The sequence below is a fragment of the Scophthalmus maximus genome, chromosome 20 (genome assembly GCF_022379125.1).
Source record: "Scophthalmus maximus strain ysfricsl-2021 chromosome 20, ASM2237912v1, whole genome shotgun sequence".
NCBI classification, from domain to species: Eukaryota; Metazoa; Chordata; class Actinopteri; order Pleuronectiformes; family Scophthalmidae; genus Scophthalmus; species Scophthalmus maximus.
The window spans coordinates 2588472-2610942 of NC_061534.1; the positions used below are offsets into that span (position 1 = coordinate 2588472).

At 47.5% G+C, this 22471-nt stretch overlaps 1 protein-coding gene across 1 annotated transcript; it reads left to right on the forward strand.

The window, feature by feature from the left end:
• Positions 1-498: 498 nt before the first annotated feature.
• tprn (taperin) lies at positions 499-22407 on the forward strand. Its single transcript, XM_035609325.2, has 4 exons — positions 499-2926; positions 17013-17211; positions 18439-18563; positions 18958-22407. The coding sequence occupies exons 1-4, from the start codon at positions 701-703 to the stop codon at positions 19018-19020; spliced, it is 2613 nt and encodes an 870-aa protein (XP_035465218.2). The 5' UTR covers positions 499-700; the 3' UTR covers positions 19021-22407.
• The last annotated feature ends 64 nt before the right edge of the window (positions 22408-22471 follow it).

Sequence of the window (22471 nt, forward strand, 5' to 3'; positions counted from 1 at the left end):
ACCGCAGCCGGATTATCGACAGGTGGCATCACCGGTAAAATGCTGAATGAACAGTCGTCATCATCCATTTAAACCCATCACCTGCAAACAACAACAAAAGATGTTTGCTTTGAAAGGAAAAAAACAATGCATTTGAAAGAATCTTGGCAATTTACTTTGTAGCAAATAAAAACATGTGAGTTTATTCTTTCAATTCTATTAGTTATTATTGATTTGAAGCTCTCGTAGTGAAATGTTGCGTCAATCAGTGTGAGTACAAACAATACGGAGAGCAAATCTACATTTAATCATTTAAAATAAGGTCAATATAGTCCAAAATTGTGGAGGGGTACGTGAACGCAACACATTTGATTGACAGGCCGTCCTTGCCCAGTCAACAATAAAAAGGGGCGCGGCCTGCGTCAACGTGCGTCGTGACACAAAAGGAAAGGGGGCGTGTCGCCAAAACGTGACGACCAATCAAGACGCGGGGTGGGCGGGACGAGGCCGCTCGTGCTGCAGCGGAGAGGCGGAGCCGCGTTCAGGGGCAGTGGGCGAGCGAGTGAAGGAAGCAGATACGGAGGAGAGAGAAGACGGCAGGGATGTGTGTGAGCGGGCGGTGATATCGGTGCTGCAGGTACAGTCAGAGCCGGAATCAGGTTTTCATAGCCGCCTGGGAGCCTGCCCCCGTTCCTCTTCAGCTCCAAGCGAACCCCCCGCGATGTCCGGCGGAGGAGAAGTGCGCGTCCTCCGCCAAGAGGCCGGCCAAGAGAGCCCGAGGATGCCGGCCTGGAAGAGAGAGATCCTGGAGCGGAGGAAGGCGAAGGGCGGCGGGTCCGGAGGAGCCGGTGCCGCCGCGGAGACGAGCCCCGGCGGCGCGGCCCCGCAGCGGGTCAACGGCGAGACGACGGGAAGCGTGAACGGTAACAGCGGCGGCGGAGCGGACGGCGGCGGAGCGAGCGGCGGCGGCGGCGGGTCCGGTCGCAACTACACCATCACCCCGGCCAACCAGCACTACACCCACAACAAAGAGACACGACCGGCGGCGGCCGAGGACAGGACGACACCCGGGCAGGACGACGGGGAGGAGAGCCTGGTGCTGCAGCAGAGCCTCGGCCCGCTGGAGGAGAACCCGTTCATCAAGCTGGAGAAGGAGCGGCGGCGGCGACAGGACCGCGACAGCGCCGCGCGTCCGGTGCAGCACATCCTGGAGCTGTACGGCAGCGTGCCCGGCGTACGGACCATCCGCGCCGAGAACATCATCATCATCGAATCGGACCCCGACTACTTTCCGGACGCCGGCGAGCTGAAGGCCGGGTCCAAGTGGCAGCAGAACGGCGTCAGTGGCTACAGCTCCCTGAACGACCTCCTGGACCAGAGAGGGAGTGCTGTGACCGAGATAAGGGCCAAGGAAGTGGTGATTTACGACACCACGTTGAGCAAGAGCGAGGAGAACCTGAGCACCCTGGGCCGCCCCGATCATGCGGCCCCGTCCTATGAGACAGGTGAGGGCCAGGGCCGGGTGAGCCGGATGCTGCAGAAGTTCGACAGCAACTACGGGAAGCTGCAGAAGAAGTCCCACAGCACGGAGAACCTGCTGGAGCTGGACTGCGGTGCCAGCAGCATGAGGCCACGACTCTGGCCCAAGCCACAGCCAGATCTGGTGCCAAAGCCCTGGCCGGGCCAGTCGCCCAGCGGCCCGGGCAGCAGCAGCAGCCACCCACCATCGCCCGTCTTCCAGGGTCCATGGTCTTCCAAACCAAAGCCACAGTCTGCTGCCTTTGAGCCAGGCAGCCCCCAGCGCGCCACCGAGCCCCCGCAGCCCGTGTATTCCTTCCGTCATCGGTTCGATGACAGCGGGGGCCGTGGTGGCGCCGTGGCCCTCGCCCCCAGAGATGAGCCGGACAGGGGCCCCACCAAGCCCACCAGAGAGAGAGACTGGGAGGGCGCTGAGGTGCCACCCAAACCCAAGGTGCCATGCTCTCCGGAGACCCGTCGTGCCCGTGCCGAGTCCCCCTCAAGCCCCATCTCGTCCAAGGTAGCGCGCTCCTCGCCTGACTTCGAGATCCGTCCCTCTCCAAGGCCAGACCTCAACCGCATTCCCGACGGGGACACCCAGGCACTGGCCCTGGCGAACCTGCGCCTGCAGTCCCGCAACTCCTTCACGGTGATCCCCAAGCGCCGTCTGGCCACTTTGTCTGCATCGAGTAGCCCGGTCCCATCTGGCCCCATCAAGTCCTCCCCCTCCCACAGAGTGGCAGAGGTGCCCATGTCAGGAGTGCCAACCTCCCATGCCCCGACACCCACTCTGTCACCCTCAAAGAGGTGGGGGGAGAAAGAGCAGGAAGAGAAGGACTTGGTGATAAGGTCATCCAAACCTGAAACGTCGCCTACTGTTGCCACAAGTCCTTCACCTCCTCCACCATCAGAACCCTCGTCTCCATCTCCTGCTCTCACCCCAACTCCCTCCTCTCCACCTTTCCTGTCTTCACCCCCCTCTTCTCCGGCTGTTCCATCATCACCCCTTTTCCCTCCACCCGCCCCATCTCCCTTCCCCTCAGACCCCCCTGCGCCGACCCCTGTCCCCTCCACTCCGGAACAACCTCTTGTGGATCAGCTGCCAGTAACGAACATAGACGACATCGAGGTGGAGCCCCCGGAGCGAGTCCCTGTTCCCAGCCCCATGGTGCACAGAAAGAAGGGGAACACCTTCACCGTGGTGCCTAAACGCAGGGCGGACAACGAGGCCCAGTCGAGCTCACCTGAGCCCCAGCAGGAAGCCTCCACCGAGGCCCCGCCGGGGTCCACGCCCCCGCAGGCCCCCTACGCTCAGCTGGGCTCCCTGCTGAAGAAGCGATACCCGGCCGTGGAGGAGATCGAGGTCATCGGCGGGTACCTGGCCCTCGCAAGGTCCTGCCTCTCGAAGATGGGCTCCACGGGCAAGAAGGTGAGAAACAAAACTGAGTCAGGCTTTTATTGACAGGTCTTTTTTACAGTTGTTCTCTGGAGACGCTGGGGGAAAGGTCAATCATTTTGATTGTAAGTCAATTTGACAAGGCGTAAAGCAAAACTGCAGAAATGGAGCTCGTTCCATCTTCTCAAATGTGAGGGTTTACTGCTTTTACGAAAATCTTCGGCTTTCCAAGATTGGGATCCTTCACCGAAACATAAACATATCACTGCTGCAGCACACAGGAGGAAGTCATATTCTTTTGTGTCCTTGCAGTCGTGTGCCCAACTCCTCCCAGAGGGATCGTTAAAAAAGTTTCCTCTGATCTAAATTTAGTCGCCGAGCAACGGACAGGAAGTGGCTCTGTTTTTGTTGTTTCCTTTCATCTCTGTTCGTCTTCTGTCAACTGTTCTTCCACCGAGCCGGCCGCCTCTGCAGCGCATCCACCCGATGGTTGTTTGTTTTTTTCTCTGAGGAACACTTAACTCATCCTGAGATGTTCTCGAGTCTGAGTCCCTAAATCATAATTAAATGATAGCAAAGTGTGTGTTTGTGCATCACCGTTATCTTGCGATCATAATTCCAGATATCTGGAGGTCTTTCTGCGAATTGCTCCTGTTTCGTCTGAGTTAGTGATTCATTAAATATCAGAGAATTCATTTTGAGCTCTGGATCAGCCTGTTGGTGTTGATGTTGCTGATATCGGTAATGAAGTTGGTTGCAGACTGGAATTTTCTCTACTTTACATATCGTTTTATGGAGCTGGTTTACACATTCTGGGTGTGTAACCACAGTTGTCCAACCTGGAACAAATGGAACATGTTGTCCCCCTGTCACCATTCCTCCTCGTCTACTTGTTCCCAAAAGTGTTTCCCCAGTTTTAAGATACACTTACATCCCTACATGACCTACCAATCTGCTGTCTAGGTACTGTATGATCGCATAAAGTTCGTGTTTCTGGGCATCGCAGTAATCTCTGCGATCATAACCAATAATCCGCCGCTCGCTTGGCGAAGGACTCGCTCCTGCGTCCTTGGCCTCTGCAGACGTTGGCTCACACAGTCCTGTTCCCTTGACCCGGTCCGCTGTAATCCCAGTAAATCCGACAACCTCTTACAACTGGTGCAAGGAACTCGGCCAACTCATGATGTTATAAGGAGGAAACTTCTGCAGCCACCTAGGTTCACACGGTCCCATATTTAATTCACTGTCCGCCGAAGGGAAGTAGAAAATAATATCCCAATATGTTTGGTTCTCCTGAAAAGGGTCTGTAGATAAAACATATGTATATCTTTCAAAGTAAGGTATCCAAAAAAGTTTTACAGCATTACCCAAACAAACGTCAATACCTGCAGCCTAAATACTGAGGATGCCGATATATCTTTTAATATCTGCACCATTCCTTTAAAGGGGAATATGTGCTGTATGGGGTTTTTTTGCCTCATATATTAAGTTTCAGTTGGAATGTGTGGGATTGTAACTGCTGCAGATTTTAAAATAAAGTTCTGTGGGTGTGGAGCAATGCTTTTCCTGCACATCATGACTTTATAATGACAAATATTCCGGCTGCAGACTTGTGTGCATGTTTTTATTTCATGTGCATGCAGACGTAGCCGTGAGCGTGGCCTCGAGACAGGAACACATCCGGGTGGTTTCTCTGTCCTCGTTGCTCCCAAACCAAACACTTTTCTCCTTTTGTTGTCTTGTCTCTGCTCTTCTTGGTCAACATCATCATCAAGGCCCAGTTTCTTTTCCTTTTTTGTTCTGCCTTTATTTTCTGGGCAGGGCTGCGCAAGCAATTACAAAAGCATGGAGGGCTTTGGCCTGGCCTGTATAATTTGTGTGGAATTTTTTGTTCAGTGCCGCTTCTGTGTGAGAGCAGCCTCGGAGAACGGCCTCGGCTCGGCGTTCTGGTCTGGGATTGTTTTTTTTCTTCCTTCTTTTCTTTCTGCACTCTCAACAAACCCAAACCATTTTTTTTTACGAGGAACTTGGCTGGAAGAGAATGTTCCACATGCACGTCAGGACTTCGAGAACCGAAGCAGATCATCAGCTCTTCCTCTCCAGATTTTCCAAATATATTTGACCCTCTCTGCGTGATTCCCTGAGCCCACTCAAGACTCACGTCTTCTCTCTGTACGCTCCTCAAGCACCACTCTGCTTTTGTTGTTTATTACTCCCCTCTACCCACAGTGCACTGCTTTGTTCCTGTGCGGTGGTGGTTAATAAGGCCTGTCCCCTGGCTTCCATACTCCCTGTGATCTCCTCCTCTGTATTGGGGGGGAAAGGAGTCGTGGATGAGCTATGTAGGTCAAGTGCAGCTTCTCGTACCACATCCCTCCTGCATTTGCATAAAAATCGACTCGGGCTTTTCTCGTGAAACTGACTCCGTTTTCCATCTGCAGTCTGATTGGATTGAGGTCTCTTGACTTTTAGCGCAGGGCAGCATTGGCAGATTGTGTTTTATCATTATTATTTTTTTGTGGAGGGGAGGTGCAGAGCTGGGAACAAGGCACGGGGAGGGGGCGGAGCGGCTTGTTTTTGAAGTCACTGCACCCTCTGACCGCTTATTATGGGAAAAGGGAGACGGACCCATGTGGTTGTCAGCGCAGCAGCATCCAGAGGGAGGGAGAGGTTTATGATGCGCCCGCCTTTTCCCCATAGTTTCCACTCAGATTACTCTCCCTTTTTTAAATGCCGCTGCATTTTTATGCGTAATAATGATCCATCTGTCAAGCTAATGATCGGGTTTAGTAAAGAGGATCATGTGTTTGTCCCTGAAAGTGATCATTAGTTAGATTAGTGACTGTTGTTCTAATGGACGTTGGCATCGGGGTTGGATGGCAACGAACCTATTAATCTTCAACGTAAGCCCACGATTAAACTAAGTGAACTAATGGTGCTTTACCCAGTTAAACCCGTTTGGTGCGGATCAGGCGGAATCTAACGTTCAAGAGCAAAATCGGAATTCAAGACAAAAATAGACTCACAAATAGGATTACAAAAATGATGCTAATCTCTAGCGTATTTCCTGCCGACATAACAAATATCTCCTCGGCCGCAGTTGGCTGATACCAGGCACAAGATTTCTCACTGAACTGAGTCACTTGGAAAACCTCAAGGTTGGCGACATGCGATTCGAGGAAAACTTGTTGGCGGTTGAGCGGAAAAACTCCAGGATTGAAGAGTTGGAAACGTCCAGGTTTCTGCCACTCCGAGCGCAAACTCAACCGAGCAAAGAAGAGTTTTGGGAGCTGACGTTTCCCTGTGGGTCTAGGTCGCGCTTATGATGCACGATGACATCATCCACCCTGTCCTAAGGGAAAGCGACCTCGGCCATTTATATTTTTTTCGCTTCTTTGCAAACACAAAAATGTTCTTCCTAAATCAACCAAACTACTTGAGATTAAAATATATTTAACACACCGACATGTGCAAAGATTGTACTCACTGCAGGACTAAGTACATATTGACACCATGCAACGATACAGTAAGAAAGGTCGTCAAGACATCCGCTACTTAGTACTACATGTACATAGTTCTTTTTTTTTTCGATAGATGACACATAGTACGACTTCCCTTCCCTTTATAGCGGTCATAGAAAAGTCATGTTTTTGCAGCAGTGCACTCGTCTGCATCAGTGCACGAATGTGAAAGATGTTTCCGTCGTCTCTATTCAGAGTACCCACAGGTTTTGTTTTTTTAACTTGTGGTTAAATGTCATGCATATACAGCTTCTACAGGTTAAAAATATACTTGAACCTAAATGGTTAAAAGCTCTGGGTAACGCAGGAAGGCCAATGAAAGGGCACACTCCTTCATTTACATTGTGCGCCCGGCCTTACAGGTGTGAAAGTCCATTGTGTTTAATTATTTACCAAGCCACAGACATTCCCCATCTCTCCTCCCTCACACTTCCTGAAATCCACCACCCCACCCCTCCCTCTTTTATTTTTTTTAAATAAAGTTTTTCAAAGTAACAGCCAGCCATTAACCCCGGTAACTGCAGCCGTTATCCCTGACTGCTTTTTTTCCTTCTTTTGTTTTTATTGAGGTGAAGCGACAGGAGAAAGTCTTTGAAGTTAAGTGGTGGTATTAAATTCTTCAGAAACCAAGAAAAATTGTTTTGAGGCATTTTCATTTTTAAGGGTCAGTTACTTGGCACTAAATCCTCTATATACTCCTTTAAAAGTATTAATTAATTCTGGTTCCTCAGTCCCTGAGCCGCCCTGTAGATAAATCTGTTTTAAGATCTGTTTTATTGCCTATTACTCTACATCCACAAAGAAACATTTACCAATTTTTAAAACTAACATATGAAAAATGTGTTGGCAAAAAGTTCCTTCTTAGTGCCTCTGGCTTACACAGAGCAACATTAGCATTAATTATTGGAGGTCTTGTTTGTAGCTTTCAAATGATCTGACTTTTAGCTCCATTTTTGGTCTCCACCAGTTCCCGAGGGGAAATCTATGGCTCTTTAGCTGCAAAATGCTAAATGTTCACCAGCTGATCGCTAATCAGGTCAGTGTCCGGGGGGGGGGGGGGGGGGGTCGTTGAAAAACCACTGAGACTGAAGCGAAGTAGCAAAAATGCTGCAAAGAACCGAGGGGGAACTCCAAAGTTCGGTCATAATCCTCCTACAGAATTTCGTCCATTTCACTTCACTTGACTTCAAATCTTGAGTCTCCATCCCACCATCAGCCATAAACAAACACCAAACATGTTTTGTGGTCTCGCACAGTTTGTGAGAAGTGCTAGTTTGTGTTTTCTCATCATCAGTATCGCTGGCAGTGCGAAAACGAGGTTTCCTCTTAACAAGCTTGTCATTTTCTTCCGGCGGCTTTAGGCTGCAGACACACAAACACTCGCTATCACACACACACCGCAGATTCATGCCTATTTTCCGCATAAACACCCACATGTGAAAACGCCGGTTTCCCACACAAGCCCTCAGGCACACGTGCAAACCCTGCAAAGTCGGTATAATTAGAATTCAGCCAGCAAGGCCCCACTATCACAGTCATGTTTAATTCAGCGTGTGTGTGTGTGTGTGTGTGTGTGTGTTTGTGCGTGTCTTTAGAGTGCATGAGTAAGACGATGAAGAGACTGAGAGCAGAGGCCGTTAAAACACGGGGCTTTTTGAAAGTTTATAAAAAGAAGCGGTGGGCGAGTGAAAGACGCAGGTGGCGGCCAATGACTTTCTCTTTTTCAAAAATACCTACAGTGGGTTTTTTTCCCACCATCTGCTTTGACAAACACTTGGCTGACACTGAGGCGCGTGTGTGTGTCGTGGCTTTTTCTGTGCGTTAATGTAAATTTTATTCAAATACATTTTTTGTCCTGTAAATCATCCATGCTCTTTAATAATCAGTCTATTTGCACCATTATCAGCCGTCCGTCTCTGGCATGTTTGGTCTCTTCCTGACGTTCCGTCTCCACCTCTACTCTCCCGTTTCCCTCTTGTCACATATCCATGGCGCCTGTCGCCGGGGCAACACGAGCCGCGGCCATTCTATCCTGTCATTAGGACTCCGGGATAAGGGCACACTCTTACGTCTTTCTCTCTGTGTCACACACACACGCACACACACGTTGTGATGTCAGTGTTGATACTGGGGGATTTTGTTGTTGGTGGATGCGTAATTGTTACGAGGAGATTTTTTTTCTCGTCCTGATTGAAAATCAGCCGCGTGAATTTGTAAGCGTCGTCTTGATAAACACTTTTGAATTGTGTTTCCAACACTGAAATTTGAATCAGTGTTTCTGTGGGTGGAGACCCAAACGTATCTGATGTTTAAGGGAGGACCTGTATGTTCTCATGAGGCCCAGTTAGTACGAAGCCAAGGGAAGTAATATGAAAGAGTCTGTTTTTGAATCCGACCAATAGGCGAATGTAATTTTTAAAATCAATACCGACTGATATTTGAGACATAAAAAAAAATTCCAGACAATATATCAGCTGATTCTCTTATTTCCACATGAACACAACGGCAGCGTCGTCGTCCCCGCGTGTCTCCGCGACTGCGCTAAGGCTACATGCTAAAGCTAGCATGCTCACAGTTGACGATGCTAGTTTAGCCATCGCTACCATCTTAGTTCCGCATCTTATCATGAGAAATTCTGCTCACTTGCACTAAACACAAAATTCCCGCAGAGACCACCACGTTTTTGACCTTTTTTAAACTTTTAAATGGTAAATTAAACTTGTGAGCGCTCTCCGCTGAACACAGATTCAAGCTAACCTCAAGAGATCGGTCCACGCGTGTTTGACCTAGCTTAGCGCAAAGACTGAAAATGGAGGGAAACTATTATCCTTTATTGGTCAACACTCTAAAACTCCCATTTACGTGTTGTACCTTGTGTATTAGTACGTAGAAGTAGACAATGAGATGCAGTATTTTAACAAGCAGTGCTCTATTGTGCACATTTCGGAGTAAATCCCAGGTGACTCGGGTGTTTTGTTAGCTAGCTTGCTAACAATTCGCACACGATCCACCTTTGTTCCGTGACATTTTCACCGTGTTGATCACTGACTCATCTTTGACCCAAAAGGTCAACCCAGACAAAAGGCCTTATCACTTCCTGGAACCCAATTGACTGCTTAGTAGGTAACCCACCGTGGCCTCGCCTAGGGATCGCTGTGAGACACACCCCGACTGGCTGTTACAGAAATGTCCGGGATCCCGATTCCAGTGTGCGGGATCCTACGCTGGTCTTTTTTGTCCTCGTTGTGGCCCTTGCCAGGACACGCCCGACCGGAGCCGTCCACCCGTTCACACGCGAGTCCAGGAGCGAACGGGTCAAGACGCCCTGAACTCTGCCACAGTGTCGGTGTGTGCACGGAGTAGAGATCGCTGATAGGTTCTAAATCTCCACCCTGTTGTTGGTCTCACCTTACATACACACTGTGTTCCGTTGTATTATATGAGGTCTGTGCCAGGACGAAAATGTTCTCAGGCCGCAGAAAATAATTCAAAAAAGTGCTCCACTGAGCCAAGTTGTTGGTACAAACAAGATCGTTTAATGCATCTCATCTCCCATCCGCCGTCTTTTATCAGTCACATAATCCAAACCACGCGCAGGAAGACTTAAACACACGCCACGTACTCGTGCGGCTGCGAAAAGCAAACCAGCAGTGACTCACACAGTCTTGAGACATGGCAGTGTAAACACACACGCTATCACATTTGGCGTTGCCTCGCTGCGCGCGGCCGGCGAGCACCGAGCACCGACCCCCCACACCAAGTGAAGCGCTTCCTGGGCCTAGATCCGCGCGGTGATACTCGCTCACCACCACGCGGTGCGTACCGCCTGAAGAGTTTCCCACTCAAACAACTGCACTGATTCCACCTCACGCTGTACGTGGCGAGGGATTGGACACCCACACGAGAGAGAGAGCGCGCGCGTGTGTTTCTACGACTAACGGCTGTTTGTTTTTTTTGGAGTAGGTGTATGTTGTAGTTTGAACTCTGGTGTTCACTGATCTTTTTATTGAAATACGTCAAGGGGCCTCGAGGATTCTGTGTGTGCGTAGGAGGAGGTGGAGATTACAGGATTGAATCACCGCGTCCGGTCGAGTTGCCCCGGAAATTCGCCGCCAAGGTGTGTCTCGTGGCACGAAGCATATCACTCATAATTAATGTGAGGAATGATCTTACAGTTATGATCGCTATGGTGCTCAAGTTAATGATTTAAAAAAAGATACGGGCTCCGTCTCAGTCAGATCTTCGTTCTTATTTATAGAAGGAGAGGTTTTTTTTTTAGTTCGTAGTAGTTCGTGGGTGTCTCCATTCTGATCTGATCATAAGAGTAAATGAGCAATTAAGACATCAGATACAATAATTGTAATGAAAGCACATTCTATTGTACTGTGAGTTACTGTAGCTGTCGATCCATCGCACCAATATACCAATTGTTTTCTCTCTTTCCCAGAAATAGTCCCTGTGATTGAATAATTATAATTGCAATGTCACTAAAGCTTTTTATCAGACACGAACATCCGGAAAATCTCCGCCAAATTGGGTCCAGATTTCCGCGGTTCACGTGTGACGAACGCAGCGGGAGAACGTCCGAGTCCGACGCGTTCACATCAACCGGAAAATGTCCGGGAACACTGGAGCCAGGAGGCAGGAGGCAGGAGGCAGGACGTGACGTGACGATGATCCCGCTGCAGAAAGCAGAGTTTTTGTTTAAGGTCATCAACACGCCGACTCGCTCCCTCTGGCAGTTTCCAGAAATGTTACGAAGCAGCGGTTGGGGAAATTTTACGTACAAATTTCAGTGCATTCAGCAGCTTATGAAAACTTCTCTTTTGTGTTGGGGGTGAAGAAGACGTGTTGTCAGAATAGACATTTAGCTGTTTCGCAGTTTCTATTCAGGTTTTAAATGTAGGACACAATAAGAAAGGTAGACAGCTTTTTTGAAAAAACGTGACCTGAATATTCTCTCTCTCTCTCTCCATCTGATCTTTTCATTTCCCTATATGGCATCGCTCAGGTTGTCAGCGCAAGTGGGGAGAGACATACACACACACACGCACACACACACACACACACACACACACACACACACACACACAAACACACACACACACACACACACACACACACACACACCACATGTTTTGTTTGAGTACATGTCGGATTTATTATCCCTCTATTCAGCCGCTTATTGCAGCTGCAGCAGCTAAACTGCTCGGCAGGTTCATCGTGGTGCTGTTCTAATATTATCTTCCTGGTTATGAGATTAGCTCTAATAAGGCCTGCGAGCCGCCGGACACCTGAACTGTCATATCCCACGTTTTGTATCGGTGCGTTTGCTGTTTCACATTCGTTTTCCAATACATCAGATGCTTTTCCATACATCCCGAGTATGGGCTGTGTGTGTGTGTGTGTGTGTGTGTGTGTGTGTGTGTGTGTGTGTGTGTGTGTGTGTGTGTGTGTGTGTGTGTGTGTGTGTGTGTGTGTGTGTGTGTGTGTGTGTGTGTGTGTGTGTGTGTGTGTGTGTGTGTGTGTGTGTGTGTGTGTGTGTGTGTGTGTGTGTGGGGCCATTCACTTCTCACCAAACGAGGGCACGACATGCCGCTGGGTGGTCTGGGAAAAATTCCTGGCCCTGCTCCCGTCTCGCCAACTGTCCGAGAGGCACATTCACGAAGACGTAATCTCGTCTGCCGACTCTTTTCGTCCGCTCTCACTCACTTCTCTTATTTATGTTATTTTTTTGTTGTCCTTCCTCCTCGTGCACAACATGCAAACAACAACAACAACAGCAAAAAAACCAAAACACAGCTGATGAAAAAAAATGCAAGTTCTACAAAACTAACAAACACACACGCACACACGCGCACACACACTGCAATACAGAGTCAGTTTTCCATATTTTAGTCAGTCAACGCCACAAAAATTGTGTCTGAGCAACCTGTGATTGAGAAGGACAGCGGGCCTGAGCCGGGCCCCTGTTGGCCTGAGCCTGGCCCCTGTTGGCCTGAGCCGGGCCCCTGTTGGCCTGAGCCTGGCCCCTGTTGGCCTGAGCCTGGCCCCTGTTGGCCTGAGCCGGGCCCCTGCTGGCCCCATCCCATAGCCTGAGGACAGACAGGCAGCCTTTTTAATATCTCACAGATGAGAGTGAGGCTGAGACACGAGCACCAGCAGGCTGGAAGAGGTGCACTACCCTCAGTTAAAAGATAACAGTTAACTCCAGTGTATTTGTTCCTCTTTCTGTCTTCGATCTCCTCGGAGTCGGATCAGTGCTGAGGCTAAACAGCTGGACGTCCGGGTCAGGTTCACTAGCCGGGGCGTCGCAGCGGAGCCTCGTCTGAATATAAAGAGTCTCATGTGAGAAGAGCTTCCGGTGGTGGAGGAGAGCGGACAGAAAGGGAAAGTGAAAGACAGCGAGAGGGGCAGCGAGCCTCGCGGGCCAGCCTGATTTATTGATAGACTCGCATGTTGGCATCCAGACACTTCCTCCGAGAGACAGGATGCCAGTTTAGCAAAGGAAATGCTTTTTTGCGGTGTAAGATTTAACAGAGGGACTAAAAATAGGCGATGTCTGGGACAGAGGGCCCTTTTCTAAAAGATGGTCACACAGAGCCGGAGCTTGTGCACGAGATTAGATTTGTATTCTGGATTGTGATGTTACTGTGGCGGAATACTAATGGGTCTTTCTCTGGTCGTCAGAAACAGGAAGTAGAAAGAAAGACAATGATGTTTTAGGGAAAACACTCTGGGGACTGAATTGTTAGTACTTCTCGTTCGGTGCGGTCGGGGCTGTAACTTGACCTTGTGTCTGAGTGTGGTTCTTCCTCGTGTCCTCATCATCTCTCTGTGCACCTCTAATCTTCTTTAACAACATACGTGAACCTCGTAAAGGCTCACTGATAAGTTCACAGGGTTCACAGACTGAGCCCTCGTTCGTCTCCATGGCCGCCACCTGCCACGAATATCAATGAGAAGGGCACAAATCAATGCAGCCCTCTCTCACTGTTATCCTTATCTGAAGAGACGCCATTATTTTTATTCTGTCTTTTATCAGCCCCAATCTGATATTAGCAACAGTTAAGTCATCGTAACCTGATTGCGAAGGTGCAGTGGGGATAAGTGGACGAGCTGCTCGGAAAAGAAGGTTGTTGTTTTTTTAACATTTCGAACCTCATCTGTCTTTAAATCTGGGATTGACTGAAGGTGGCGTCCCATAGTCGTTCCGGATCAGTAGACTGGACTTTAGAATCTGTAGATAAATTGGTCACGAGTCTTCATGTCTTTTGTCTGTATGGTAGGGACCCATGTCCATAATCTGTAGACCCTCGTCTGGAATCTAGACCCTCTTACCATTTCTTTAGACTCCACGCGATCTAAAAAGATCCTCGTTTTAATCTATTGTCTGTGAACCCAACACTCTTGTTCTAGATCTTTAATTTACTCGGGCTCGAGTGCAGAACTGGAATCAGCAGACCTTCAAACCTTCCTCCTAAATCTAAATTCTTAATATGTGGCCCGTCCTTAATCTATCGAACCTTCATTTTTAATCTTTGGCACCTTCTCTTTCCATGTGACCACCCTCCTTAATCTGTAGATCCATGTCGAATCTATAGTCCTGAAGCTTATCATCATTGTCCTTGCTCTCAATCTCTAGACCGCAGTTTTAAATCTATAGTCCCTTGTGCTTAATCTGTGGAACCAAACTTTATTCATAGACTCGAAATGACTCAACTCTCTAAACCCTTTGTGGAATTTAGACCCCCACCCCGAAGCATTAGACTCTCCACCATCTACAGAGCCTTGTTTTAATCTACAACCCGGAGTCTACACATTCTTGTTTCCATTGATAGCTGTGTAAGTGCTCAGCTTCAGATGCTCTCACTTTGTATTCTACTGACTCTCGTCATAATGTGTTGACCCTCGTCCTGAATCTATAGACCTTCATTGAAAAAGTTGTTGACCCTTTTCCCTCATCTGTTGAGCGTCTTTTAATAAAACTACTTGTTCCAACATCACCGACTTCACGGAGACAGATCATCAAGACGTCATAAAGGTTATGGAATAAGCATGGCATTTTGAATGGTGTGTGTGTGTGTGTGTGTGTGTGTGTGTGTGTGTGTGTGTGTGTGTGTGTGTGTGTGTGTGTGTGTGTGTGTGTGTGTGTGTGTGTGTGTGTGTGTGTGTGTGTGTGTGTGTGTGTGTGTGTGTGTGTGTGTGCGCGTGCGCGTGCGCGCGTGCGCGCGTGCGTGCGTGCTTGCTGCTGGCTTGAGGCCTTGTGATGGAGATTAGAGCAGATTTGTATCACAGCCTACAGAGTAGACGGAGCCAGGTACAGTACGTTAAGAGCAGTCAGCTGACGGCATGGACAAACTGTGTGTACGTGTGTGTGTGTTTTGGCTGTAATCTCCATGGCAACTCGGGAGAGAAAACAACAACAACAACAACAACAACTTTCTAGGGTTTGCAAAGCGAATGTGTGGTCAGAGCACAAGGGCCGACGCAGAACTGCAGACTGCACGCCAATATGAAAATCATAGAATACAGAAACGTGCCAATGCAAGAAAAGTCTGGGGAAAAAATGGGTTCCAGACATGAAGAAACACACCTGTAATATATGGACGGTATTCAACAGTCACATGTTGCACTTAGTTTCCCAATGTGAAGACGGCAGGTAACTTTCAGTGGAAAACTTTGTTGAAGCAGTGACTTCTCGGGGGAACTGTCACCACGAGATGCTTCCTCTGAGATCAGCCGTCAGTCAGATGTGAGCTGGTCTCTGCTCACGCTGGATCACACGGAGCAGCAAAGTGCAGGAGCTTTCGTCTCAGCCCCCGCGGCTCCGTGTTCTCGGACCACCGGAGCGACGCCGGAGCCATCGATCGCAGACGGCGAGCTCCTGCGGGGGGCCGCCACCTGTCCCACTTTAGAGGACACACACACACACACACACACACACACACAGTGAAGAAGCTGGAAGCTCCAGAAAACAAACCGCAGCTGGCTCCGCGAGAAATCCCAATTAAACGGCCCTGTTGAATAAGTTATGAGCCCGTTGTTTCATATTGAGGCGGCGACTGTGAGCCCGAGAGCCGAGACACGTGATGATGCTCAGCACAGACGGCATAATCACACGGCAATAAGGAAGCAATAACCTGTTAATGTTTACCCTTCTTTCATAATGCAACGGACGCAGCGTGATGTCAGTGTTTTCAAATCTCTCCTCCAAATCAAGATATAAGATTTGCTGCTTTCTTTTTCTTTTCTTATCTTGGCAGATGTAGAGTTTGGCCTTTTTACAAGCCAATTTAACAAGCAAGCAGTCAACAGTGGGTAGGCCACCCGCTGTTGACTGTTTGCTTGTTAAATTTGTGTTTCTTTTGGTAAACACATTGTAAACAAAGAGCTGGCGTACGGACGCCATGGATGGCTGCTAGAGTTTTAAAACGCTCCCAGTGAAGATGAGCGTTTCAGCTCCGACTCAGATGTGATCTCCATCCGCGCTCTCGTGGGACCATTCACGTCAACAGGAAGCAGACGGTCCTCTCCCTCGTCTCGTTACAGAGAATACCAATGACCAGAGGCAACAATGGTGAAAAGTCCGAGCGGGGACCATGAGGTGGAACTGTAACGGACAGTAGGAGGGTTTACGAGGTTTCACTTTCACCGCCGGCGGTCGAGTTGTGACCGATAGGAGCCGATCAGGAAGCGAACGGGTCATCGTTTTTCCAAACGCCTCCGTTTCTTCTGTGCCCGTCCATACTGCAACGCAGCCCCGTGGTTTTCAAACTAAAAACGGGGACGAGCAGCATTTCCAAAACTTCTTCGTTTTAGGCGCTCAGTCTCTGGAGGAGTGCCAACTCAAAACTCCAAATTGCTCATTTTTATTCTCATTCATTCATCTGTAAATATGAAGTGATATTCTGTATAAATCATTTCACCATGTAAAGAGGGAATTTTTTTTTATTTTCATTATGGTGCCCCCAAAATCTTTGGGGCAGCAAACTTTGAAATTTGGTTTTGATCTGAAATTTGACCCCCCCAAAAAAACTTTAACTTGTGCTCACTATACAATACATAGTTATACTGTATATGTTTAATGAAGCAAACTCCCCGAAGACCAAGAGATGGGGTCAAAAATCCCAACAGAAAGCTTGTCCGCATGATTTGTCGTTATTTGTATTCATGTTCTGGACCCCAGTAACTCCTGAGCCGGCCCCGTGTAGACAAATGGTTTCAGGACACTGCTGTGTCGCTGTCTGTCTCATATTCTTTGTTGCCAGTTGGCGAGATTTTAATGAATCAAATATTCACTCCATCATGAGCAGGCACCTGCCCAAGTTCACCGACCGCAGCCAAAAGAATTCACTGGGCTTCTGGCTGTGAGCCGGTGTTGTTGTCGCCGCTACGACGCCAGCGAAGTGGAAAATAAAAAGTGTGGAGCCGAGGGAAATCAGTGCCGCCGTGTATTTTCAACGGGAACAAATTATATCATTTACCACATTGGTTCAATTTAAGTTGGTTGTATCCTGGTTTTTTTTTTTTTTTTTGTCAATTAGGAAAAACAACCCGGACAGCAAAAAACATGTATAATTTTTTCTCTCTTTCAGCTCACAATCTCGTTCAACGAGTCGAGTCTCCACAGTACGTACGAGTATCCGTCCGAGAGCAGCGCGTGGGACAGCGGCGACGACGACGACGACGACGAGAGACGAGACGGAGCGGACGAGCGGCCGAGCATGGTGGGACGCATCCACATCCCCCGACCCAGTTTCACCGGCTCGCCCACGCACAACAGCAACAGCAACGGTGAGATGGAGCGAAACGACAGCAGCTATTTCTCAACGTGAAACTGAATTTCCTGTAGATATTCATGGTCCCCAGAGGATTCCTAATGAATTTAAGGGGGACATTTCGTACACTGTTCAAAATCTCTACTCCTCCAACACGATGCTCCACAACAAAAGTATCTACAAAAGTAAAGACTCTGCGTCCGTTTAATGTCACTGTTAATATTCTTGGTCCCCAGGAGATGAATCCTAACATATTGGGGACTTTGGGCTCAGCATTCTTCTGAAGAAACCTTTAGTTCAAAATTCCTACTTGTATCGCCAGAAAGAATCAAAAAAAGTTCTGGCTGTTTGGGCACGAAATTCCCGTTGCACATTCCTGCCCTCCAGAGGATGAACCCTTCGGATACTCTGTGGGCTGTTTATGTAGCACTTTTAGATCGGACGCTGCTTTTTAAGAACCGTGAGATCCGTGAAAAGAGGAAGAGGAAGAGGAAATGAAATTAGAAGTATGAGCAGGAGAAGACTAGAAAGATGAAACTCATTCACACCCAACAACTCTTCAGTTACGTCCAGGGGAACTTTGGAATCCTCCAGTTCCGGGAGGGGGAAAAAAGAGAACTGAAAATCTAGAGTCAGGACTTTTCCCCCAAACGGACGGACCTCTGACGACCACATGAAAAAAGGAACATTGGAAATAAAAGGCTGCTCGTGAATTCATCTTGGTGAAAAATTGCTCTCCATTTTTCCATTGGAGGCCAGTATCTTCTTGCAAGATGCGAACAGAGGTCTAATCGCTTTACAGATGGAGGCCTCGCCCCAAACCACCGACCTCGTGGAGCTGAGGCAGAGACGTGTTGAGCTTCTGATTCTCTCCGTGAAGCAACACGATCTCTGACGACAGAATTTGTATGAAAGAATGTAGAATAATCTCTCAATGGAACGAGGTGTCAGGAAAATGTACATCTAGAGTAGTATTTGCTCTTTGAATCAGGAAGATAATAGAAAAGGGCAAGTGATCAACTTTGAAGGAGAGGAAATACCTTCTTCTTCTCACATTACAAAAATCCATAAACCGCTCTGATCAGATTATTGCTTCTTTATCATATCCGCATCGCTAACCGTCCTTTGTATGGTGGAAGTGAGAAGCCCGGTGGACACGTGTGAGGAGCGAGACCCCTTCTGGACAAACTCTGAACTGCACTTGAGGAAAATGAATTCTTGTGTCCCTTCTCCGTTCCTTCAGATCTCTCCAGCTACATTCCCAAGCACTCGGTGGACTTCAGCGCCTGGCAGGAGCACAAACACGACGCCAGCGTTTACCAGGAGGACGCCGCGTCGCAGCAGACGCACCCGACGGAGGAAGTGATGGTGAGAACACGGATTCCACGCGCTGCATGTTCACACTGTCACTGCTTCTGGAGCTACGTCGCGTTTTCATGGTCTCAAGTCTTCGGAATAATCTGAAATGTCTGGATTTATTGTTTTTTTTCTCTCTCAAGTATGATCAAAGCAACAAATTGTCATTTTTGATCACATTTTAAAAGGAGTTAAATGTTAAGTGATGGGTGCTGCCAGCACCTTGCATGTGGACAGACGAGGAAAATCAGATTCAGGACAAGACACGAAACAGACTGATAAGATTGGTAGATTGTGCTTCCAGACTTCCTGTGCTTCCAGTATACAGTAGGGCTGTTCTGTGTGTACATGCATGGAAATACATGGATTTTTAAAAAATGTTCACACCTTTGTGTTTCCTCCTCAGCTCACGCCGGCAGACAGCTCCTCCCTGTCCGACTACAGCAGCGAGCCGGCTCTTTACTTCTGATCCAATCGGCTGCAGCATCACACACACACACACACACTCGTGGTACCCGACCGCAGCCGGAGACGACGACGCAGCAGCAGCAGAGGAGGAGGAGGAGGAGGAGGAGGAGGAGGAAGAAGAAGAAGAAGAAGCCTCCAGCTCTTCGCACGTCTTCCCGATCGGAGCGGAGACAGTTCCACTTCATGCCACGTCGTCAACTGCATATCAGAGCAGAACGTTTTCTTTGTAGGTGGCTGGTGTTTTGATTTCCACCTTCTCTTTTTCGACGCGACAAACCCAAAAGCAGCTGGACTGTCTTACCCCTCCCCTCCTCCCCTCCTCCCGCCCTCCCTCCGATCCTGGTCCCTCTTTCTTCTCGTTAACAAGACATCGGGACAGAATCAAATGGGGTCTGGAGAGGCGTCCGTCCTCCTCTCACAGACTCCAGGAGGAAGAAGACCACTGGGTCTTTTTTTTTTTTTTTTTGCGTTTGCTCCTGCTTCAAAGTTCTGCATCTCAGCTTCAGCGCGAGTGACCAAACCCCCCCCCCCCCCCCCCTTACATGATGAACAGTGCCCCACGTGTAGTATATCGCCAAGGAGACGGTGAGTTCAGTGTTAGCATGTAAAACGTGTCGTTGGGGACGTCCGCTCGCGTACAGCAGCTCCATGACGAAAGAACAAAACAAAAGAAAATGGTTAAAGGGTGCCACAAACGTGTTTTTGTTTGTTTTTGTTTTTGTATCTGCATGTTTTTTGATTTCAACCAACACCTCCACCGGTTCTTTGACTTGTACAGCTTCTCTATGCCTTTTTTTTTTTTTTTGTATGTTTTCTGGCAAACTGTGCTGTTTCCAAGCTGCTGGATGTTTTTGGGTCTTAGAACAACTTCAACTCTCCTTCCCCCCATGACCTCTCTGTGGACGAGGGAGGAGACGTGATGCACCGGGGGGGGGGGGAGCAAAGATTTCTGTCAATCAAGTAGCATCTCTGACTTTGAGCTTGAAAAAAAAAGTGACCTTGGCCAATCGATGTCTGTATGTCCGTATTGCTGGTGACAAACACAAAACATCAAACTGTAGAATGTGTTTTCTGTACAGCTTCTTCTTCTTCTTCTGTCTCAAGGTGATTATATCCATGTCCCGACTCCGCCTCCCTCTGGCTCCTCCCGTATTTATTCCTGCTTCAAGTTGGAGTTTGCATGTCTGAAAACTGTTCCTGTACACAAAAAACAACAACTTTTTTTTTTTTTTTTAAAGAAAACTTCGCTGGTATGGAAGGAACGGGACGGGGCCACGCAGGTCCGCCGGACATTTGTCTTTTCTTTTTGTTTTCCAGTCGGACCTCATGTACTTTAACATTCCACAGAGACAGACGCCGGTCCACCAACTGTAAAGGAAGATGATTATGATCATTCGTAATATTTGGCGTGTGTGTGAGAGCGATTGCAACATTGTGCGTGTGTGTGTGTGTGTGTTTGAAAGACTTATGTGATGATCTTTTTTTTCTTTTTTTTAATTGAGATTTTTTTATACCAAGAAACAAGACTGCATCACGTCTCTAGATGATAGAAAAACAAAAAGACTCATAATGCCAACTGATGTTAGTGTTGCTGTTCATTCTCTACACTCCCAGGATCAAAACCCTCATACGGCCAGTATTGTTGTACAGTGTCCACCTCGTTTCATAAATATGAAGATTTATTTCTTACTCGTCTGTTTTTGTGAGTTCTCCAATCGGACCGAGGTTGGATTTTTTTTTTTGCTGTTAGGAGATGAGATTGTGTCTTTGTGTCCGATGAACTTAGGAATTTTTCTCTGTTGGGTCTCCGGATGTTAAGTGTCTCCGCGCTGTCGTGCTCGTAGCTTTGGGAGTTGGCGTCGGAGGGAATTCGTGTGATGTGCACTAAAGACAACAGGAAGTCGAGTCAAAGAGTTTTGTTTCAACGCAAAAAGCCACTATTTACAACCACTGACTTTTTTTAAAATCACAATGAATGAATACATGTTTTTGGAATAGAACTCGTCAATCGTACACGATGAATGCACTGCCGATCAATGCCATGTCCAGATTTTTTTTTTAACCCTTTGCCACAGCCTTGCATCAAACGTCTTATGATTGTCGGCCTTCGCCACTGTGACCACGAACAGTCGTTTTCCCACGCGGGTCCAAGCTTCAATGTTTTGACCTTAAGTTGCCTCAAAAAAAAAAAAAAAAATCCGCTGTGAAAATCCTTGGATCATTGTTATTGTTGATTGACAGCTCATCTGACTGAAATGCATGTATTTGACATCACTGCTGCCTGTTTGGAAAAACCACGCTACTGTGTTAAAAAAAAAGAAAAAAGGCTGAATGTATTTTTTAACAGATTCAAAGTGTCCATTAGATTCTGGTTCATTTTAGTGGAATGAAAATCTACAATAATACTCGAATATAATACTTGAATATGTAGCTTGAAACTTCACAGCGAGAACATCAAGTTGCATTTTAATTTAAGAGGATATTTTTTCATACCTTAGTCTTTGAAAAATAAAGAAAAATCAAATTTGTCTAAATTGTTTCTAAACACAAGAGTTTGAGCAAAAGTTTTTTTACAATGTTAAACTGGACATGTTTGATTTTAAATCAGAAGTCGTCCAATCACTAAATTGGAAAACCAGATAATGAAAGTCTGTTTAAGTATTTAAGTTTCAATACCCAGAATTTTCAAATTGATCTACGATTAAAACTGCGTTACCATCAAGTGAGGTCACGAGAATATAACATAAAAACATGATTTTCACTGTGAAGTTTCAAGTGTCTGCAAATTAATTTTCATACCACGAATTTATGAAGGCAAAAAACCCCACGTGAAATGTATTTATGGAACTGAAGCTTCCAAAATGTGTTGTTGTTCTTCACGTTTGATTTGGTACCGTGGTCACGCCGCCTGTGGATCCGTCCGTGGCAACTGCTGCCTTCAACTAACGGAATCCCAAAGACGACGTCAAACTCTTTTTTCCCCCATCTGTGAAATGGACAAAAAAAAAAAAAGAGGCAGGATGGATGGTGGGGAAACTTCACCGACCCATTTTTTTTTACACCAGCAAGAACTTTTTTTTATCTGACACACGCACACACACCCTCACTGCAGTGTTTTCCATATCCGTCTCCTTCTCTCACAAAGTGAGCGGTTCGTGTCGGTCACGCTGTAGCGACTCTCGTGGTAGAAGCTCCGTCACGTTTCCCTTCTTTTACTCCCGCCCCCCTTCCCTCGTCTGTACCAATCTACATCGCAGCAGATGTGCTTACTGTAAAGTTATCGTCAATGATTCGGGGAAAAAGTTCAAATAAAATAACAAAAAACAAAGTGATGTCATTACTTGTACAAATGAAAGCTCAATAAATAGATGACTTGAACAAACAGAAATGCTGTAGTGTCTATATATAAATATATATGTCTTTTTTCTTATCCTGCTAAATATTTTAGAGTT

Coding starts and splice junctions, on each gene's coding strand:
- tprn (XM_035609325.2), top strand. CDS start 701: ATGTCCGGCGGAGGAGAAGTGCGCGTCCTCCGCCAAGAGGCCGGCCAA. Junction 2,927..17,012: donor TGGGCTCCACGGGCAAGAAG/GTGAGAAACAAA, acceptor TCTCTCTTTCAG/CTCACAATCTCGTTCAACGA. Junction 17,212..18,438: donor GCACAACAGCAACAGCAACG/GTGAGATGGAGC, acceptor CCGTTCCTTCAG/ATCTCTCCAGCTACATTCCC.